Here is a 21,677-nt window from a genome sequence, read left to right as displayed (position 1 = left end):
CAGCTGCTAGGCAGTGGGAGTCAGTGAGCCTAACCCACGTATCTATCCTCCGCGCCACTGCTCCGTGGATCCTGGCCGACCCTGATATTCCTCCGGGTCAGCCCCGACGCCGGCCCCGCCTCCTCAGGACAGGCTTGCGAGCTTGAAGCTCTGGGACTCGGCTTTCCTGGGCTCCCTGGCTGACTGTGAACTTGAGCAAGTCGTGCCTGCTGGGCCTCAGTTTTCCTATCTGCATCAGGGAGTTGGGGGTGGGAAGTGAATTTAATGAACTGCATATCCCCTTCCCAGCTCTCACATCTTGAGGCTTTGTTACTTTCTGGGTAGTATCCTTAACTCCCCACGTGTCACTGCTTCCACAGGTTTTGGTCATGAACTCTGGAGGGAGGAAGCAGGAAGCAGCAGGGCCCAGGGGTAGAAGGAGTCACAGACCCCGGGAACAGGTGCGCACCTCCCCACCTTCATCCCTATCCCCATGGTCGGAAGGGGAGGTAAGGGGTCTCTGAGTCCTGACTCCCGGGGAAATGCTGGTAGGTGGGACTGGGAGCTGATGGGTCATACTATTCCCTGGAGAGCACAGGGACTCCTCTCCCTCTGGTCTCCCCTGTAGCAGGTCACTCAGAGTGCAGTGTGGGCAGCAGGGCAGGATCACCGCGGGGATCAGGGGCCACCTCTGAACTCTTGCAGGACCGAGATGTGCAACTGTCAAAGGCTCTGTCTTATGCCCTGCGCCATGGGGCCCCGAAGCTTGGGCTTCCCATGGGGGCTGGTAAGTGAGGGTTTTGGAGGCTGGGGTAAGGAGGGGCTCCAGCACAGGAAGCAGTGTGAGCCTGTCTGTGACTGCTCTCCCCCGTGGCTCCTACCATAGCCCTATGGGGATGGAATACAGGTACATCCCTCCATTTACAGGAAGATCCAGAGCCAATACCATGTCTGGGGCAAAGTGGGAGAGGAGCCTCTCTCTGGCCTAGGCCTGTGCCCCATTTAACACTTATTCCAAAAGTGGGCACAGGTTGGCGGGGGGGTGTGGTGTGTGTAAATGAGGCTTATTGAATATCCACTTTGAGTCACGTACTGTGATAAAAAGGGTCTCTTGGCCCTGGCTGATTGGCTCAGTCATAGAGGGTTGGCCCAGCGTGTGGATGCCTCGGGTTCGATTTCTGGTCAGGGCACACAGGTGAAGCAACCATCTGCTTCACCTCTCCTCCTCCTCTCTCTCTCTCTCTCTCTACCCCGTCCTGTAGCCATGGCTCGATTGGCTCAAGTGAGTTGGCCTTGGGCACTGAGGATGGCTCTGTGGCCTCTGCCTCAGGCGCCAAAGATAACTCAGTTATGGAGCTAGGGAGCAATGCCCCAGATGGGCAGAGCATCACCCCATAGGGGTCTTGCAGGGTGGGTCCTCCATCCAGGTGCATGTGGGAATCTGTCTCTCTGCCTCCCTTAATTTTTTAAAAAAAAGAAGAAAAGGGTCTCTTTATGTTTGTGACCCTCCATGAGGCAGATCCTCTTCCCTTGTCAGTTGAGCAAACTGAGGCCTGGAAAAGGGAGATTTTCTAAAGGTCACATAGAGTCTGACCTGTGGTGGCGCAGTGGATAAAGCTTTGACCTGGAAATGCTGAGGTCGCCGGTTCAAAACCCTGGGCTTGCCTGGTCAAGGCACATATGGGAGTTGATGCTTCCAGCTCCTCCCCCTTCTTTCTCTCTGTCTCTCTCTTTCTCTCTCTCTCTCTCCTCTCTAAAAATGAATAAATAAAATAAAAAATAAATAAAATTAAAGGTCACATAGAGGAACCCTTGTGACCCCCAAGCACAGGCTCTGTTACAGTTCCCTGTGTCTCCCCGTATTAACTCTGGCTCAGGCCAGAGCAGGTTTAGCTCCTGAACACCCCCTTCTGCCCCTTCTGCCCGCAGGTGGCTTCGTGCCTCTGGGTGCCCTTCTGAAGCTGCCCCAGTTCCAAAGCTTCTCAGCCGAAGATGTGCAGCGCGTGGTGGACACCAATGGAAAGCAGAGGTTCGCCCTGCAGCCAGGGGATACCAGCACCGGCCTCCTCATCCGGGCCAATCAGGGTCACTCCTTGCAGGTGGGAGTTAACAGAACCAGTCAGAGAGCTGGGGGGGGGGCCCAGCCTGTGAGGGGGTCTCACTGCTGCCCGGTTCCCCACCCGTGCCAGGTGCCCGAGTTGGAGCTGATGCCCCTGGAGACCCCACAGGACCTGCCTGAGATGCTCATCCATGGCACGTTCTGGCAGCCCTGGCCCTCCATCCGGCTCCAGGGCCTGTCTCGCCGGGGAAGGACACACATCCATCTAGCCACGGGACTTCCTGGGGACCCTGGTGTCATCAGCGGTCAGTGCCCCCCCAGCTACTCCCACTCACTCTGTCCTCTCAGGCCTCCCCCAAGGGTCCTAGCCTCTTTCATCCAAAGCCAACCCATGCCCTGTATGCAGCAGCACCCCCTTCTCCCAACTGAGTCCAGGACCCCAACCTGCCCAGGATTGATAACTGAGACCCCAGATGGCTCAGGCCCCAGCCCCAGTTGTCTCTATAGGCATGAGGCCCAACTGCGAAGTAGCTGTGTTCATCAATGGGCCCCTGGCCCTGGCAGGTGAGTGGACACAGCAGGGACTGCCCTAGGCTTTGACGGAGGGCCCGAGTCACATCTCTGCTCTGTCTGCAGATGGAATCCCCTTCTTCCGCTCTGCCAATGGGGTGATCCTGACTCCAGGGAATGCCGATGGCTTTCTGCTTCCCAAGTACTTCAAGGAGGCCCTGCAGCTACGTCCCACTCGTGAGAACCTCTGCTCCACCCCTCGTCTTTGTGACTGTGCCCTCTGCCCTTTACCTCATTCCCAGGCCCCAACCCCAGGCTGACCTACATCTCCATTTCTCTAACCAACTTGTCTCTCTCTCAGGAAAACCCCTCTCCTTGACTGGTAATGAAGAGACAGAGTGTCAGAGTGGCCCCAAGCACAGCTCCAGAGGAAGAAGGATGATCCAACAATAAAATATTTATTTAAAAAAAAGAAATGTAAAAAGTTAACAAAAAAGAAACTCCAGTCTGAAACCATGAGTTTTCGTCCTGTAGCTACAGCTAGTCTTTCTGTGTGCTCAGGGACTACAACACAACTAGGTCGGGGTGTTGGTCTCTGCCACCCAGACAAGGGAAGGGCTGAGTTGTAGAGCTCCGGGCCCACCCTCCCTCGCCTGGGGGATGGCAGAGACGGGCCCAGCCAGCTCCCTGGTCTATACAAAGCCAGTGACAGGTCAATGTGCCAGCGCAGTGCACGTCTGGAGAGGCTGTGGGCAGTGAGTCCCAGTGGGTGTGGGCTTTGGAGGGGCCATGGCAGGTAGTGAGTGGGACAGGGGCAGTAAGACAGGCCTCAGAAGGCCTCGTGGCCTCCTGTGAGCTGCAGGAAGAGGTCCTCGTCCAGCTCCTCCCCTCGGGCCCGTTCCCGCGTAGACAGGAAAATGTAGCCTCCGATGTACTCATGCACGATGCGGCAGCTGGCCGACACGCAGCTGAAAGCCACGTTGATATGTTCGTCAAATTCGATGGCCACCTGCAGAGTGGGCGGTCAGTGGGGCTGGTGAGGGGTGGGCTGAGGGAGGCCCAGCCCCCTCTCCCTACCCCCAGTCTCACTCCGAGCCCACCTGCCGAATGTCCCAGTTGACATTCCACTGGCGCATGTTGCTAAAGCGCCAGGTCTTGACCACGTCGCCCACGGCCAGGTCGATGCGGATCAGCCGGTTGTTGGCGATGCCCAGGATCTCATCTTTCCTGCTGCCCTTGAACCTGCCCAGAGGTACGGTGTAAGCGAGGACCCCACCCCACTGGAGCCTGCCCAGACAGCCTAGTGTGGTGCTCAGGGGCAGGCTGTGCAAGGAAGCCACTGAGGTTCTCTGGGCCTCAAGTTCCTCATCTGGAAGATGGGAGTTAATTGATAGAAGCATTATAATAACATTTAGCAGCATCAGGCAAATAGCCCATGTCTTTAATGAACTTTTTTTGTATCATCATCATCTCCCTCAGTCATATCTGCAGGCTTGGAAAGAGGACCGCAGCAGCCAGTGCTGGCCCTGTAGCACAGACCAGCTCGTCCCACAGACCAGCTAATGGACCCAGAGAGGGAATGGTCCATGGGAGAGTGGGGGACCCACTCCTGTTCTCCTGGCCCGCTCGCTCTCTGTGTTCACTGTAGAGGTGTAGGGGGGGTACTCGGGGTGCGCTCAGTGAGATCTGCCCACAGAGAAGGAAGGGGGGCAGCAGGCGGGGGCAGAGAGGGCCAGGCTGGGGTTCTGACCTGACTATGACGTAGGAGATGCCGAAGTCTGGCAGGGACTGCCAGGCCTGGATGAAGCGCAGCTGGGCCTCCGATAACGAGAGCTGGGCCACGTTCTGGTGGGCTTCCAGGATCCGCGGGGTGAGCTGCAGGGCCACACTGGTGAGCGGCTTCCAAAGTCCCTGAGATCCGCCCCCCCAAGCTGGTCCCCATCAGGGAGGCAGGAGACGGAGCCTAGGCAGGGGCAGTGCCCATGCGGAGTCACCAGAGGGCACCCTCTCTCCACTCCTCAGATATGAGCCAGGCCCTGAGGGGGAGGGGGCAGCTAGACTGTGCCCCCCTCTCTCGGAGGGGAGACATGGGAAAATGAATGAGGAAGGCTGTGGTCTTCCCACCGCCCACTCCCTCTGGCACCTGTTTGGCCTTGAACTTTCGCTGGAAGCGAGGAGCAACAAGGCCATAAGGGTTGAGGCCCTCAGGGGAGGCATCAGGGCCCTGGAGTTGGTTGCCTGAGCCCCCGGTGCCTGTCCGCTGCAGGCTGAGGAAGGCCAGGATGGCCTGCACCTCGCTGGTGTAGCTGCTGTCCGCCATGGTGCGGCCCTTGGAGGCCAGCCGGCAGCCGGCCATCCAGTGGGCGTACTGCTGCTCCTGGGGGCGAGGATGGGGTGGTAAGGAGCTAGCCAGGTTCTGGTTCAGCCTGCTGCTCCGTCCCTGTCCCCACTCCCGCCTTAGTGGAGGGCCCCTGCCCAGCCCTCACATCCTGGCACCGCAGGTAGATCTCACTCATGCCCTCCGGAGAGGGCACCAGGAGTTTGATGCAGAATTTTTGGCCTGAGACGTTGACATCAGGGACCACCTCACAGCCTGGAGGGAAAAGAAGGGGTGGGCTAGAAGGCCAGAGATGGGGAGCCCTGCCCGAGAGGCCCCCAGGCAAATGCCAGCCCTGCATGGCTGCCCGAGAACAGGACATCTTCCCCGGCACCCAGGAGGAACTGAGTCAGAGCATTCGCCTGCCAGCGCACAGCCCTGCCCTTGGCCTTGGCCCGGCCAGGCACCCGCACTCACCCTTGAGGTTGAGTTGCTGAACGGGCTCCCCTGGGGCTTCATCCTGGCTCTTGTAGTAAGACAACGTGGTCTCCTTGAACACCACCCAGTGCTGGCGGTACCCTTTGAGGGTCAGCTTTCGGGGCCTAAGGGCGAGGCAGAGGGTGGTGACAGGCCACCCTCCTCCCTCTCTCCCTTCCCTCTCCACACTGCCCCTCCCCCCCAACAGGGCTGACAACTCTGCACCCAAACTCACCGGAAGATCCGGAGATGGTCCTTCAGTTCTGGGATGGTGGTGAGGCTGTCCTGGGGAGCAGAGGGGTCAGAGGGGCGCCCGGTCCCAGGGTGTGACCCCGACCCCGAACCCTGACCGCAGCCGCTCCTCACCAGCACGTCCGTGCGCGCTGACCCCTCCAGCTTCACCTCCAGGTTGCTCAGGGCTGTGTCGAGGTCATCCAGCCCTGGGTCTGCGCCTGAGGGTTCGCTCACCTCCCCGCTCTGGGACAGCTTGTGGATGTGGTACTGGGTGGAGCACATGGCCAGGGAGGGCTCAGCGGGTGGCCCATTCACCCAGCCGGCCCTGAGCTGGGCTTCCCCAGCGATGGGGCCCCACTCTGGAATACCCTTCCTGCTACACGCTGGCCTGCACCTGTGCCACCCTAGGCCCCCGGGGTCTGCCTGGCACCTGCAGGGCTGCAAACACCATCATCTCCTCCTCGGTGCAGTCAGTCTCCTCCAGCAGCAGGTCCCACCGCGCCTGCTCGTACAGCTGGGTCAGCCGCACAGGGTCTGTCTGGAGGGGTGGGAGGGGCGGCTGGGTCAGTCAGCTGTCTAGCACCCCGAGCACCCCAGTCCCTGCAAGCCTCAGCCCTCAGCCCTCCCCTCTGCGCTGTGACAAGCTCGTCTAGTGGCCCCACACGGGCAGAGGGCTGCCAACCCCAGCCTCAGAGCCTGCCTGCCCCATCTGCCCAGGTAAGTGGCACCTTTCCCCTCTAAACCTTTCTGTACACATGTTGACTATATGTCTATTGTGCACCCCATATGCTGCTGAGGGCAGAAGGGGGACTGAGTAAACCCATCAGTAAATAGCTAAAGTGACTCAAGAGTGTAATAAAGGCTATAAAGGAAACAGCTGTCATGGGTTGGCTCCGTCATGCCCTCAGGCATGGATACCACAAGTCTGATGATTGAGAAGGTAACTGGGTTTCAGGGAGCTATTCTACATGAGGTGGCATTTAGGGAAGGCTTCCCTGAGGAGGGGATGTGCTTTGCTGAGATGAGAAGAATGACAATGGGCCACTAAAGGGAAGACTGATAGGAAGAACATTCCAGAGAGAAGGAACACGGAGTCTAAAGCTTAAAGGGGGTCCCAGTTACCCACAGAAGACCAAGCCCCCGCTCCTTGTGAAACCCACCAAAATTGATAGGAAAGGCATAAAAATGGTAAACTTAAAAGGACAGAGGAGAGAGGGGTGAGAGAGCAGGTGAGAGAGAAAATTTTAGAAGATGGGAAGCAAAATGTGAGCGGGAACGGGACTGCAGGGAGCGAGAGCCGGCCCCCCCCCCTGCCCTTTGGTTTTTTGGGTTTTTTTTCCATTTTTCTGAAGCTGGAAACAGGGAGAGACAGTCAGACAGACTCCCGCATGCGCCCAACCGGGATCCACCTGGCACGCCCACCATGGGGCGATGCTCTGCCCACCAGGGGGCGATGCTCTGCCCATCCTGGGCGTCGCCATGTTGCGACCAGAGCCACTCTAGCGCCTGAGGCAGAAGCCACAGAGCCATCCCCAGCGCCCGGGCCATCTTTGCTCCAATGGAGCCTCACTGCAGGAGGGGAAGAGAGAGACAGAGAGGAAAGTGCGGCGGAGGGGTGGAGAAGCAAATGGGCGCTTCTCCTGTGTGCCCTGGCCAGGAATCGAACCCGGGTCCTCTGCATGCTAGGCCGACGCTCTACCGCTGAGCCAACCGGCCAGGGCTCCTTTGGTTTTGTGCTAAAGCACTAACGGGTTTTGAAAACAGGCAGAAAGCGAACAGCAAAAACAACAAAGGTCTGGCCAAAGGCAGCTAGTTCACACGGGAGACCTCTGGACAGGATCCGGACTGGGATCCCCTGGCTGAGAGGGAGGGTTTGGAGAAACGAGGACTATAGACAATATATAAAAGGAGCAGACCTCTCCTCACTCCCTGTAGCCAAGTGACAGCCAGCTGGCACCTGGCAGAAGCCAGAGGTTTACTTTCCGAGATGCTGAGTAGAGGTGCGCCTGCATTTGGTACTTCGGGCACCACTTGGGGAGGGGGGGCGGTGTGCAAGATGCTAAGAACAGATGAATTAAGAGAAGATTGGCAACCTGACCAGGTGGTGGCACAGTGGATAGAGCATTGGACTGGGATGCAGAGGACCCGATTTCAAGCCCCTGAGGTCGCCAGCTTGAGCGCGGGCTCATCTGGTTTGAGCAGAAGGCTCACCAGCTTGGTCCCAAGGTCACTGGCTCGAGCAAGGGGTTACTCGGTCTGCTGAAGGCCCGCGGTCAAGGCACATATGAGAAAGCAATCAGTGAACAATTAAGGTGTTGTAATGCGCAACGAAAAACTAATGGTTGGTGCTTCTCATCTCTACGTTCCTGTCTGTCCCTGTCTATCTCTCTCTGACTCTCTCTCTGTCTCTGTTAAAAAAAAAAAAAAGAGAGAGAGAACAAAAAGGCAAAGCACAGAGTAGGAAATATATTCAAAATATATTTATCTGACCAAGTATTCATACACCGAGTACATAAAGAACTCCTACAAAGCAGTATGAAAAAGATAAACAAGTCAATTTAAAAATTAGTGAAAACTTGCCCTGGCCAGTTGGCTCCGTGGTAGAGCATTGGCCTGGCGTGCAAAAGTCCCAGGTTCGATTCCTGGCCAGGGCACACAGGAGAAGCGCCCATCTGCTTCTCCACCTCCTCCCCCTCTCCTTCCTCTCTGTCTCTCTCTTCCCCTCCCGCAGCCAAGGCTCCATTGGAGCAAAGATGGCCAGAGCTGTGAGGATGGCTCCATGGCCTCTGCCTCAGGCGCTAGAATGGCTCTGGATGCAATGGCTCTGGACACCCCAGATGGGCAGAGCATCGCCCCCTGGTGGGCATGCCGGGTGGATCCCGGTCGGGCGCATGTGGGAGTCTGTCTGACTGCCTCCCTGTTTCCAGCTTCAGAAAAATTTTAAAAAAAAATTAGCGAAAACTTGAACAGAAACTTCACAAAAGAGGATATCCAAATAGTTAATGGCCATATGAAGAAGTGCTTAACTTGACTAGTCATCAGGGAAATGTCAATTAAAGCCACATGAAAAGCACATCAGTGGTTGCCTGGGGCTATGTGTGAGAGGAGAAATGACTGCTAAGGGGCCCTAGAGAATTTCTGGGGCGTAGAAATGTTCTAAAACTGGACTGTGAAGACAGTTGCACAACTGTATAAATTCACTAAAAATAAACTGCTTATAATGGGTGATTTTTATGGTGTGTAAATTGTATCTCAGAAAAACTGTTAAAAACATATAAATAAAAAAACCCACATGAGACACTTTTACACACCTACCAGAATAGCTGCAATGAAAAAGGAAATACCAAGTGCTGGTGACGCTGTGGAAAAATGGATACTCTCATACACTGCGGATGGGGGTGTCAATCGGCACAACCACTTTGGAAAACTGTTTAACAGGGGATCTACTCAATGTCTGCCCTGGAATCCAGCAATTCCACGTCTGGGTACGTGCCCTACAGAAATGTATACCTATGTTCACCAAAAGACATACACTGAGATGTTCATAGCATCTCTATTCCTAATAGCCCTAATCTGGAAATTGCACAATGCCCATCAACAACAGAATGGAGATTAGTCGTGGTACACTGACATACCGGAATGAGAAAGAGTAAACTACAACTGTATACCACATGGGTGAACCATACACGCACAGTGCTGAGGGAAAGAAGCCAGACAGAAAAGAGCATAGACCATGTGATTTCACTTATGTAGATTTCAAATACAGGCATAACTCGTCTATGATGAAGAGGGGACAATAGTTGTTGCCTCTGTGGAAGATAGTGCCTGGAGGGGGGTGAGGGGGACTTTTCTGGTGGCCAGTAAAGTGCTGTAAGCTTTAAAAAGGAACACTCAGAAAATAAGAGCTCTTAGAACTTAAAAATATAGCTGCAAAAATTAAAAATTGAATAGTTTATTTGGAAGATAAGTCAAGAAACTGTCCAGAAAGTAGAATGAAAAAACAACAAGCTTTAAAATAAGAAAGAAAATATAGGGTGTGACAGAATGGCTCAGGTGGTTATAGTGTCGTCCTCATATACCAAGGTTGCGGCTCCATGCCTGGTCAGGGCACAGACACAGAGCAACCAATGAATGCATAAATAAGTGGAACAACAAATCAATGTCTCTCTCTCTCTTCCTCTCTCTCTCTCTCTCCATTTCCTTAAAAATCAGTTAATTGAAAAGAAAAGAAAGAAAAATGTCTAATTTGTTTCTTTTAAAAAGCAATCCAGGAGGTCTAATATCTACTAGGTCCCAGAAAAAAGGAACAGAAAATGGAGAGGAGAAAATTATTAAAGAAATTATAAAGGGTATTTTTCCAGAACTGGAAGACTCAGGCTTTTAATTTGAAAAGGCTCCATAAGCGTACAGCCCAATCCATAATGAAAGATCCAGCCCTGGCCAGTTAGCTCAGTTGGTTGTAGTGTCCTCCTGAAATGCCAAGGTTTCAGGTTCAATCCTCAGTCAGGGTACATACAGGAGGCAACCAATGAATACACAACTAAGTGGAAAAACGAATGCTTTGAATGCTTCTCTCTCTCTCTCTCTCTCTCCTTTCCTCTCTCTTTATCTCTAAAATCAATCAATTTAAAAAATCCATACTATTGAGAGATTTAGAACACCAAGAAATAAAGAGGAATTTTAAAGGTTTGTGATACTTGCTCCCTACCTCCAAGAAAAAAAAAAGTCATGTCTGGAAAGGCTGAAAACAAAAATGGCATCAGGCCTGACCTGTGGTGGCGCAGTGGATAAAGCGTCGACCTGGAAATACTGAGGTCGCCGGTTCGAAACCTTGGGCTTGCCTGGTCAAGGCACATATGGGAATTGATGCTTCCAGCTCCTCCCCCCGTCTCCGTCTCTCTCTCTCTCTTTCTCTCTCTCTCCCTCTCTCTCTCCTCTCTAAAATGAATAAATAAAATAAAAATTAAAAAAAAAAAGAATCAACCACTGATGGCATGAACAGGTGGAACAACAAAGCAATGTCTTTGTCTCCCTTGCTTTCTCTCTAAAAATCAATAAATAAAAGTTTAAAAAGAAAAAAAATCATTCTATATCTACTCAAACTATTATATGAATTAGTGTAGACTACTGACCTTTATAAACATGCAGGATTTTTATTTTTTACAAGTTTTATTTTATTTGACAGAGACAGAGAGAGAGTCAGAGAGAGGGATAGACAGGGACAGATAGATGAGAAGCATCAATCATTAGTTTTTCGTTGCACGTTGCGACACCTTAGTTGTTTATTGATTGCTTTCTCATATGTGCCTTGACCGGGAACCTTCAGCAGGCCGAGTAACCCCTTGCTCAAGCCAGCGACCTTGGGTCCAAGCTGGTGAGCTTTTGCTCAAACCAGATGAGCCTGTGCTCAAGCTGGTGACCTCAAGATCTCAAACCTGGGTCCTCTGCATCCCAGTCCGATGCTCTATCCACTGTGCCACCGCCTGGTCAGGCGACATACACGATTTTAAACTGTTTAAGTCTCACATAACCTTTCAGGGGAAGCTGTTGAAATATATTCTCCATCATAAGGAGGAAGTCAGTCAAGTAAAAGGAACACAAGTGATCCAGGAACCAAGAAGTCCCATGTAGTATTTCTCAGGAAACAGTGAAGAGAAGCCCAAGGACAAGAGTCATGCCTGAGGGTGGAGTGCTACCATTCCGCCATCCCAAGAAGGAAATCACACTGACTGATGTCCTAAAGTGATTAAGTATTTTGAAAGAAATATTGTGGTTGGGTTGCCATGTTGGAGTGGCTTGTTCATGGAACTCACTACCGTATCACCCACGTGAAGACCTCCAATGGCAAGTCATGGCCACTGATAGCCTTTTGGGGTATCTGCTCTAATCAGGCATAGGCAGACAATTAATAGAAAAACAGGTTAATAAAAATATAGCAATTATGAACTATAAGAAAAAAAAACTTGACCAAGAAAGGAAATACTCTGTGGCTTAGCTAAGAACACTATTTATATGTGTTACTATTTACAGCCATGATCATGTTGTTTTAACCAAAAAAATATGTGTATTATAGGGGAGAAGGGAAGGTGTAAGACAGCTAAATCTTCATCTTTCACACCAAGTCAGTAGATAATGTGTGAGATTAAAACAACAAGGAATAGCCTGACCAGGCAGTGGCGCAGTGGATAGAGCGTCGGACTGGGATGTGGAAGTACCCAGGTTCGAGACCCCAGAGGTCGCGCGCGGGCTCATCTGGCTTGAGCAAAGAGCTCGCCAGCTTGGACCCAAGGTCGCTGGCTCCAGCGGGGGGTTACTCGGTCTGCTGAAGGCCCGTGGTTAAGGCACGTGTGAGAAAGCAATCAATGAACAACTAAGAAGTCGCAAGGCGCAGCGAGAAACTGATGATTGATGCTTCTCATCTCTCTCTGTTCCTGTCTGTCTGTCCCTGTCTATCTCTGCCTCTAAAAAAAAAAAAAAAAAAAAAAACAACAAGGAATAAAAAAAAACAAAAAAACAAAAAAACAAAACAAAACAAGGAATAGAAATACATAGCCATATCCTATAGATGTAAACATTAGAATAAAAGGCTGCTGCCTGCAGGAATCGGAAATCCAGGGTAAGCAGGGAACTGCTTTTTGGCTATTGTTATTACAAACCTGTGAGGACTCTTTAACTCTTTAAAACATCATATATTGGCCCTGGCCAGTTGGCTCAGTGGTAGAGCGTCAGCCTGGCGTGCAGGAGTCCTGGGTTCGATTCCTGACCAGGGCACACAGGAGAAGCACCCATCTGCTTCTCCACGCCTCCCCCTCTCCTTCCTCTCTGTCTCTCTCTTCCCCTCCCGCAGTCACAGCCGAGGCTCCATTGGAGCAAAGTTGGCCCGGGTGCTGAGGATGGCTCCATGGCCTCTGCCTCAGGTGCTGGAATGGCTCTGGTGGCAGCAGAGCAACACCCTGGATGGGCAGAGCATCGCCCCCTGGTGGGCATGCCAGGTGGATCCCGGTCGGGCGCATGCGGGAGTCTGTCTGACTGCCTCCCTGTTTCCAACTTCAGAAAAATACAAAAAAAAAAAATCATAGATTACTTTAACAAAAAATGAAATTTATTCATTTTTTTATTAAGTGAAAGGCAGGGAGGCAGAGAGAAAGACTCCCGCATGCACCCCAACCGGGATCCACCTAGTAAGCCCCCAACCAGGCGATGCTCTGCCCATCTGGGGCCACTGCTCCATTGCTCAGCAACCAAGCTATTTTAGTGCCTAAAACCATGGTGCCATCCTCAGTGCCTGGAGACAACTTGCTCAAACTAATTGAGCCATAGCTACAGGAGAGGAAGAGAGAATAAGAAAGAGAAGGGGGAGGGGGAGGGGTAAAGAAGCAGATGGTCACTTCTGTGTTCCCTGACCAGGAATCAAACCCAGGACTTCTACATGCTGGGCTGACGTTGTACTGCTGAGCCAACCGGTCAAGGCCAATAAAATTTAAACAGAACAACAAAGACCAAACAGTTAGAGCAGACCACATGGAATAGTGACCCCTGAGAGAAGGGGAAACAAGGTGACTCCTAGGATTGCCCCAGCTGGCTTCCTGGAGAGAGGTTCTGGGCTGCAGCACAGGGAGGAGGACCCCAAACAGAGGCCGGCATCACCCCCTGATTTGAGGAGATGTAGTTGAGAATCAGGGGAGTGTAAGGCAGCCAGAGTTCACAGGACAGAGCCCTGGAGAGGAAGCAGCTGCACAGAGAGAAAGCTCTGGAGATCAGCAGCAGGCTCCTCTCGAATCTTTAGCTGAGTCCTGATTAGCGTATGTGTGTAAGGAAACTCCCCAAGGCTGGTGGAAGAAAACTGGAAAGAACAGGTGGAACACTGACCAGACAGACCTGACGTAGGGTGGGAATATTCACATTCCTGACCGCCAGGTTAGAGAAATCTCTGCATACGTGGAGCATCAGCTACTCAGAAGGGCAAAAATTAGCCCTAGATTAGAGGATGTTCTGGTCTTGTCTAATTAATGTTCAAGCCTTGGAAGAATCAAACTGTTCCCAAACATCTTAACTTCAAACCCAGATAAGTTATACAAATCTTTACAGGACTACAAAAAAAAAAAAAAAAAAAAAAAAAAAAAATCAGCACCCAAGAACATAATATGTCATGTCTGACATCAAATAAAAAAATGACCAGACGTGACTACAAGCAGAAGAACACAACTCCTAGTGAGGAGATATAGAGTTAATAGGAATAGAACCAGAAATGACACAGATGATAGAACTGGTAGACAAAGGCACCAAAGGTTAAAAATACCTATATTCTATATGCTCAAGATAGTAGAGAAAAGCGTGAGTACAATGAGGAGAGGTAAGCTGCCGTGTGGCAGGGTGGTGCAGTGGATAGAGCACCAACCTGGAGCACTGCGGTCGCCTGTTCGAAACCCTGGGCTTGTCCAGTTAGGGCACATATGACAAGCAACCAATGAATAGCTGGAGTAAAGCAACTACTTCTCGTTGCCCAGCCCCGTGGTGGCAGAGTTTATAAATGGGTGTGGATAGACAAATGGACAGAGAGACAGAGCCCTACAGGTCTCTAATGTTCCCAGAGCCCAGACCCCTGAACCTAGATTCTCATGTCCCATGGACCCAGACCCCCGGTTGTCCCCGACTCGGCCCACCTTGGGATCCAGGTCGAAGAAGCTGTAGTACTTGAAGCGCAGCCAGAGCGTGTCCCCGGCCTTGATGCCCTGCTGCATGAGGCACCGCGAGGAGTCCAGCCACCTGGGCCGCAGCACAGGCAGAGGTCAGGGCTGCGCCAGGTATTGCGCGGGGGGCGGGGTGGGGGGTTGGGCAGGGGGTGTGGGGGCAAGCGCACACATATAGGAAAGGCCTAGCAACAGGAGGCGTGGGGTGGAGGTGAGCAGGACATGAAGGGTGTGAGCGCTGGGAGTGGGGGCCCATACACAAAGGGACCGCCCGGGCGCAGCCCCAGCGGGCAGTGCACCTGCTGTGGAGCTGGGCCTTGTCCAGCAGGGAGCTGGGCCGTGGCAGGCGCTGGAGCAGGAGCGGGTCCGGAGGCGGCTGCGGCCGGCTCAGCATGTGGTAGCAGGCCTCTGTCTGGGCGCTGTCTGAGAAGTGGGCGGGCATCCCCCGGAACAGCGCAGGCGCCATGCCTGGAGCAGTGCAGGCTGGGGTCAACCAGGCCCGGCCCCCAGCCCGGGCCAAGGGGCCTGTCCCGTGCACCCAGCCCTGGGCCCACCCAGCCGGTGCTCACCCCCAGCCAGGACGACCTTGGTCAAGTCATACACCTCCTCCTCCGGCTCCTTCTCCTTCTTCTTCTTCTCCTTCTTCTCAGGAACCCGGAGCAGAGACAGCTCCTCAGGGTGCCGGATACCTGCAGGTAGCCGGTGCCTCAGCGGTGGCCAGTCCTGCCCTGTGGCCTCCTGCCCTCCCCACCCCCGCGGCACTTTGGGGCCGGTCACAGCCCTGAAGGAGGGCTGGGGGCCGGGCCTGGTTGACCCCAGCCTGCGCTCCAGGCATGACATGACAGTAACTGGGGCTGCACAAAGAGGAGCCTTGCGGGGTGGTGGAGTGGGGTACACCGGGGACTCACTGAGGAGGCGGCAGATGACAGCCACAGCCTGGAAGAGGGGCTGGGAGAAGCTGGCTCGCAGGCGCAAAGCTCTCCGGTTAGGCAGCCGCAGGGTGACTGGCCGGTGCTGGGGCCCGAAGAAGAGGCGGGCGTCAGCCAGGATTCCATACTTATCCAGCGTCCAGTGGGTCTGCAACAGCCATAGCCTTTTTTGTTCCCACCAAATGGCGTGGTCTGACCAGTCCTGCTTGCGCTCTGTGGGGCCACAGGAAAGGGCAGGGCAGGGAGGCGTCAGCCTTGGAGGGCCCTGCCCCATCCCTGAGCACCAGCCTGGGATTTAGAGGCTTGTGGTGACTTCTCCTCCCCTGCCCAAGGCAAGGGCAGTACCAGTCTGGGTTGGCTTCAGGTCTAGGATCCAAGGTCATGGCAGAATGGCTCTTTGCTAGCTAATCCTGCTCAGCCTTCTGGGTTCAGTCGCTACATCACTTCCCAGGAAGCCCCCAGTCCAGAATCTGGGTGCCCCAATCTTAGTGTCCCCACCTCATGCACCCAGCCTGTGTGGCTCCGCCTATAGAGACCCTTGTGCTCTTGAAAATTCTGGCTCACTGGCCTCTTGTTGGCATTCCCGGGAGCTTGGGGCAGAGGCTAGGGCCGGCCTGGGGTTGTGCCTGGCATGGAGCAGCGGCAGGCACTCTGTAAACAGTTAGTAGTTCTTTGTTCTGTGACCTTGGCTAAGTCCTTAACCTCTCTGTGCCTCAGTTTTCTAATTAGCGAGATGTGAGGAGTAATCACCCGGCCAACTACACAGTAAGAGCAGTGTCTGTGATATATTCATGCAGGCACATTAACATGTGGGTGAGGGCCCTGGCTGGTGATTCAGTCAGAGCACCGTCCTGAAACACCAAGGCTGTGGGTTTGATCCCCGGTCAGGGCACATACGGGAAACGACCAATCAATGCACAACTAAGTAGAACAACAAATGAATGCTCCCCTTCCTCTCCTCTCTCTTTCCCTCCCCCCCCTCTATATATCAATCAATAACAAAACAAAACAAGCCTGACCAGGTGGTGGCGCAGTGGATAGAGCGTTGGACTGGAATGCAGAGGACCCAGGTTCGAGACCCCGAGGTCGCCAGCTTGAGCACGGGCTCATCTGGTTTGAGCAAAAAGCTCACCAGCTTGGACCCAAGGTTGCTGGCTTGAACAAGGGGTTACTCGGTCTGCTGAAGGCCCACGGTCAAGGCACATATGAGAAAGCAATCAATGAACAACTAAGGTGTCGCAACAAAAAACTGATAATTGATGCTTCTCATCTCTCTCTGTTCCTGTCTGTCTGTCCCTGTCTATCCCTCTCTCTGACTCTCTGTCTCAAAAAATTAAAATAAAAATATTAAAAAATAAATAAATAAAACAAACCTGTGAGTAAGCATTTGGTTAGAAATGTGAAAACTTCACTTGTCACTCAGCTAACTAGTGATTGATGACACAGGGTCCTCTCCACCTTCTCCAGGAGCGTGAACAGGTACAGGATTGAGGTAAGCACGGAGACCAAGGGTGGGCACCGCCTCTAGAGTTCGCAGAGCCCTTCCTTTCTAGGGGTTCAAATCCTCACTTCCACCCCTCCCTCCACCGCCCTCCCTAATGCCACCAGTGCTGCTTAATGAAGAGATCTTCTCCACCTGAATCTGTCTGCTCTCACACACACACCCTCTCCCCTCTCCTCTTCTTCTTTTTTTGTTTTAATTTTTTTTAATTTATTCATTTTAGAGAAGAGAGGGAGAGACAGAGAGAGAGAAGGAGGGAGGAGCTGGAAGCATCAACTCCCATATGTGCCTTGACCAGGCAAGCCCAGGGTTTTGAACCGGCAACCTCAGCATTTCCAGGTCGACGTTTTATCCACTGCGCCACCACAGGTCAGGCCTCTTCTTCTTTTTTAAGATTTCCTTCTTTTTAAAACACTAATTTTTATTTATTTATTTATTTTTACAGAGGCAGAGATAGACAGGGACAGACAGACAGGAATGGAGAGAGATGAGAAGCATCAATTATTAGTTTTTCATTGTGACTTCTTAGTTGTTCATTGATTGCTTTCTCATATGTGCCTTGACCACGGGCCTTCAGCAGACAGAGTAACCCCTTGCTGGAGCCAGCGACCTTGGGTCCAAGCTGGTGAGCTTTGCTCAAACCACATGAGCCATCGCTCAAGCTGGCGACCTCGGGGTCTCGAACCTGAGTCCTTCCACATCCCAGTCCGATGCTCTATCCACTGCACCACCACCTGGTCAGGCCTCTTCTTCTTTTTTAAAAAGACTTTATTTATATTAGAGAGAGGAGAGAGAGAGAAAGGCAGTGGGGGAGGTGCATGTGCCCTGACCGGGTAAGCCCACGGTTTCGAACCGGCGACCTCAGCGTTCCAGGTTGATGCTCTACCCACTGCGCCACCACAGGTCCGGCTCTCCTCTTCATCTTTGCTCCTGCTTTTTGTCCTCGTTGGCCCCTTTGGCCAGTCCCTGTCCTGTCCATGTTCTGTTGGGGGCCCTCTTCTCCCTCCTCGACTATGGCCTCCTCTTGGGGGATTCACTTAGTCATGGCTTCATTTTCCTGCAGTGAGGGCCGGGCCAGAAACCCACAGCCACCTGCCACGGGGCATATCCACCGGCTTCATTTCAGAAGCCTTGTTCACCAGGTCGTGTGCCCGGCTCTGGGTCTGGGAATGCAGAGACTCCTAGTGCCAGCTTCCAGGGTGCAAAGCTTAACCTCATATTGTCTGATATGAACAGAGGCACCCTCTCCACTCACCAGCAACTCTGTGCCATATCTGCGGGCTGATGACAGATTCTCCTGCAAAGCCAGGGTATCATCTCTTTCACTCTTTTTTTTTTTTTGTATTTTTCTGAAGCTGAAAACCGGGAGGCAGTCAGACAGACTCCCACATGCGCCCGACCGGGATCCACCCTGCATGCCCACCAGGGGGCGATGCTCTGCCCCTCTGGGGCATCACTCTGTTGCAACCAGAGCCATTCTAGCTCCTGAGGCAGAGGCCACAGAGCCACCCTCAGCGCCCGGGCCAACTTTGCTCCAGTGGAGCCTTGGCTGTGGGAGGGGAAGAGAGAGACAGAGAGGAAGGAGAGGGGGAGGGGTGGAGAAGCAGATGGGCGCTTCTCCTGTGTGCCCTGGCCGGGAATTGAACCTGGGACTCCTGCATGCCAGGTCGATGCTCTACCACTGAGCCAACCGGCCAGGGCCCACTCTTTTTTTTTTTTTTTGACAGAGACAGAGAGAGAGTCAGAGAGAGAGACAGACAGGACAGACAGGGAGAGAGATGACAAGTATCAATTCTTTGTTGCAGCACTTTGGTCGCTTAGTGAATGCTTTCTCACACGTGCCTTGACGGGGCGGGGGGCTACAGTAGAACGAGTGACCCTTACTCAAGCAGCGACCTTTGGGTTCAAGCCACCAGCAAACTCTGGGGTCATGTCTATGATCCCACACTCAAGCCAGTGACCATGGGGTCATGTCTATGGGACCCCTCGCTCAAGCCGGATGAGCCCGCGCTCAAGCTGGGGACCTCAGGGTTTCAAACCTGGGTCCTCCACATCCCAGTCTGATGCTTTATCCACTGCGCCACCGCCTGGTCAGGCCCTCTCACTCTTAGACACCACAGTTAATCGATGTCAGTCGCACCTCCCAAACCCCCCGCCGGTCCACCCTCAGTGCCAGCCCGCAGTAGGAGGCTGTCTCCCTGCTTCCAGCAAACCGCCACCCAAGGGATCTGCCTCGTGTGAGCCCGTGTCCAACCGTCTCCCTTGGGTGGTGCCCTCCACATCCAGAAGAAAGTCCGAAGTCCTTACGATGTTTCCTGTCATGTTCCTGGAGTGCCCTCGCCGGGCCTGGAGGCTCCAGGCAGAACACCCTTGCCCAACATCGGCCTCGCTCCTGCTCCTCCTTTCTCCCTGCCGCGGGCCCCTCAGGACTCATCAGGGGGCTTCTCCTGTGAGTCTCCCCGTCCAGCTGGGCACAACCCTCGTCTGGCCCGTGACCCTCATGCTGCCTCTGCCGGTGCTGCCCCAGCTCTCAGCCCTGCGCCGGCAGGGGAAGGGTAGGTCTCGCTGGCCCAGCCACGCTGCCGGAGGCCAGGGGCTGGCCCAGGGCCCAGCTCAGCGGAGCACCAGGAGGTGTGCGATGCACAAGGAACGAGTGGGAATAGGAGGGGTGGGCATGGTCCCCATTGCCAGGGGCAGGAGCTGAAGAAACCTAACTTGGGGAGCCCTGCAGAGGGTGGAGGAGTGGGGTCTGTCTCTCTGTTTAGGCCTCTAGCATTGCCATGTGCCATGCCCTGAGGCCAGGCAGGTCTTCCCACTCCGCCCTGGCTCAGCCTGAGTCTAGGTGTGACGCCCAGTCTCCTGAGGGACCCTCTGTTCCCAACTTCTGCTTTCACAGCCTCCTTGGGCCCTGCTTCTGGAAGCTTCCCTCACCGCCTCAGCCTTCTGGCCAGGCTGCTCTGGGGTTCTGCTCTGCCCAACTGACCTCCCTTCCCGGAGGCATGTGGTGGGTGGTTGGGTCTGAGGAAGCCCACCCAGCCCCACCCACCGGCTGCACAGGCTCCTGACCGGGACCAGGGACCACTGTGGGCCTGACTCGGGCTCTGCCTATAGGGGTGTGCCTCTTGCCCTCTGAGGAAGGGGTAGTCCCCACCCCAGCAGGGAAAGGTGATGAGATGTCACTGGGCCTGCTCCTTTCAATGGCTGATACCACAGGCTGCTCTGCTGTAACTTCCTGTGGGGGCAGGGCCTTCCCACCCAGGCTGGGCCTGTCACCAGTTTGCTAAGGGCTTCCGCCTGGGGGAGGAGGTGTGGGAGCAGACCTTCATGTCCCCAGGAGCCCCGTCTCCTATCCTCTCAGACCCCCGGGATGTGACTGCTCCTTCAGCCTAGAAAGGCCCCTTCTGCCCCTGGATTGGGGGAATGGAGGACTGTGGCGGGGTCCGCTCTTTGGGGGCTTAACAGAACCAGCTGGAGTGGGAGGGAGGAGGAAAGCCAGTGGGAGGGAGAGGAAGTGGGGGAAATGTCTTTTTTGGAACCAAATGATTAAGCTGGTGCCTGAGTCACTGTGACCCTGTTATCGAGTGCTGTGCAGCAGCCAGGGGGTGCTAGCTGTAGCCACCCCGTGGTGCTGAGGTCAGCAGGAGGGCGGAGGGGCACTCACTGATCTCCTCCACGATCTTCAGGATCACCCCACCAATGTGCGCCTCCCCGGTAACCCGGAGGGTGACGGACTCGGACCCGGGATCCTCTTCTCCCACAAACACCCGCAGCTCCCAGGACGAGTCGATGTAGTCCCCGGTGGCTGTCTTCATGCCCGCCATGGCTGTGGCAATTCTACTGAGAGGGTGGGAGGAAGCAAAGTGGGCAAGATGCTGGGCCTGGTAGGCTGCCCAGTTTCAGGTAGAAGCAGCCCCACGGTGCCCAGGGCAGGTGGGAGAGCAGAGCCAACCCCTGGCCAGTACACCACGGCAGCAGTAAGACTCAGGGTGCTGGGTTGTCCTAGGCAAACCTCAGACCCTCTTACCATGAGCATGGTTAAGCTGCAAGGACTCTCAGAGACAATGTTATCCAACCCGCTTCCATCTTGTGGATGGGAAGACCGAGGCCCAGTAAGAGCAAGAAGGGGCTCACTTCTGAGCACCCAGCTAGATGGCACAGCTGGGCACACCTCCATCTGCTTTCCCAGCCCACGACTCACCCCCAGCCCACATGGCTAGTTGCCCACCTAGAAATGGTCATAAACCCAGGTCAGAAAGTAATTCCAATCTTGGCCCGAAGTTGAGATCCAACATCCCATAGCCGCTGAGGCCTCTCTAGGGCAGTGGAAAGTCCAGGCTGCCACATGGAGAAGGCCATGCTGGGCAAAGGGGTTGTAGGAGGGCAAGGAAGAGCCTCAACTTACTTTGCCTGCAGGGGGTTGGGGCTGCAGGCAGAGGGTTGGAGTGTCAGCCACTCCTGGCCTCAGCCGGAACACCTGCAGACTACTGGGTGCTTCCTTCCCCACTGCTTTCTCTTTGGAGCGTCCTTTGGGGCAGCCTTCGTGTCATCTTAAGTAGGGCGGGCTCAGCCCCTCCCCAGGGCGGGCCAACGGCTCTGGGTGCAGGAAGCAGGCTGCCAGCCACTGCTCAGGGCCCCAGGGTGGCCCCGCCTTGGTTCCCAGTGCGCACAGGAAGCAAGAGAAGAGCAGGGCTAGTGGACCCAATGCTACAAAATGGTCCTCTCATTTGGAGGGTAGGTGGGTTCAAGAGAAGCCACCAATTTGTGTTCAGGACTAGATCCCCTATAAGAAGCCACCTCCCACTCCCCACCTGTCATGAGGTGGGAGCCTTTGGGCCATGAAACATCAACTGGATACCAAGGAGAGCCACAGAATTGAAAGGCTCAGATCCAGGTTATTTAGGACTTGGCATGTCAAGTCAGCTCAAGACCCAATGTCCCTTTCACCACAGAGATGCTTGAAGAAGGCCCGAGGGTAAACAGC

At 54.1% G+C, this 21,677-nt stretch overlaps 2 protein-coding genes across 6 annotated transcripts; one reads left to right on the top strand and one right to left on the bottom strand.

Moving 5' to 3' along the window:
• The first annotated feature begins 2 nt into the window (after positions 1-2).
• On the top strand, positions 3-3,049 carry TRPT1 (tRNA phosphotransferase 1). Of its 4 annotated transcripts, none has more exons than XM_066251848.1 (8): positions 3-96; positions 360-440; positions 685-766; positions 1,909-2,078; positions 2,169-2,343; positions 2,546-2,602; positions 2,675-2,785; positions 2,910-3,049. In XM_066251848.1, the coding sequence occupies exons 2-8, from the start codon at positions 369-371 to the stop codon at positions 2,999-3,001; spliced, it is 759 nt and encodes a 252-aa protein (XP_066107945.1). In that variant the 5' UTR covers positions 3-96; positions 360-368; the 3' UTR covers positions 3,002-3,049. The 4 variants fall into 4 exon arrangements, with proteins under 4 accessions (XP_066107945.1, XP_066107944.1, XP_066107946.1 ...); XM_066251847.1 differs by having other exon boundaries at positions 18-195; XM_066251849.1 differs by having other exon boundaries at positions 18-248.
• Positions 2,986-21,239, bottom strand: FERMT3 (FERM domain containing kindlin 3). 2 transcript variants are annotated; one of them, XM_066251841.1, is made up of 15 exons: positions 21,099-21,239; positions 20,358-20,533; positions 15,175-15,408; positions 14,836-14,955; positions 14,566-14,734; positions 14,240-14,342; positions 6,007-6,114; positions 5,709-5,843; positions 5,578-5,627; positions 5,343-5,467; positions 5,035-5,141; positions 4,692-4,925; positions 4,299-4,423; positions 3,649-3,790; positions 2,986-3,557 (listed from the first exon to the last, which is right to left on the bottom strand). In XM_066251841.1, exons 2-15 carry the CDS (start codon positions 20,515-20,517, stop codon positions 3,378-3,380), a joined length of 1,992 nt encoding a protein of 663 aa, XP_066107938.1. In that variant the 5' UTR covers positions 20,518-20,533; positions 21,099-21,239; the 3' UTR covers positions 2,986-3,377. The 2 variants fall into 2 exon arrangements, with proteins under 2 accessions (XP_066107938.1, XP_066107939.1); XM_066251842.1 differs by having other exon boundaries at positions 20,358-20,530; positions 21,099-21,237.
• Positions 21,240-21,677: the final 438 nt, after the last annotated feature.

This window comes from Saccopteryx bilineata, chromosome 1, assembly GCF_036850765.1.
Source record: "Saccopteryx bilineata isolate mSacBil1 chromosome 1, mSacBil1_pri_phased_curated, whole genome shotgun sequence".
In the NCBI taxonomy this organism is placed as follows: Eukaryota; Metazoa; Chordata; class Mammalia; order Chiroptera; family Emballonuridae; genus Saccopteryx; species Saccopteryx bilineata.
This window is presented reverse-complemented; position numbering and strand designations above follow the sequence as displayed.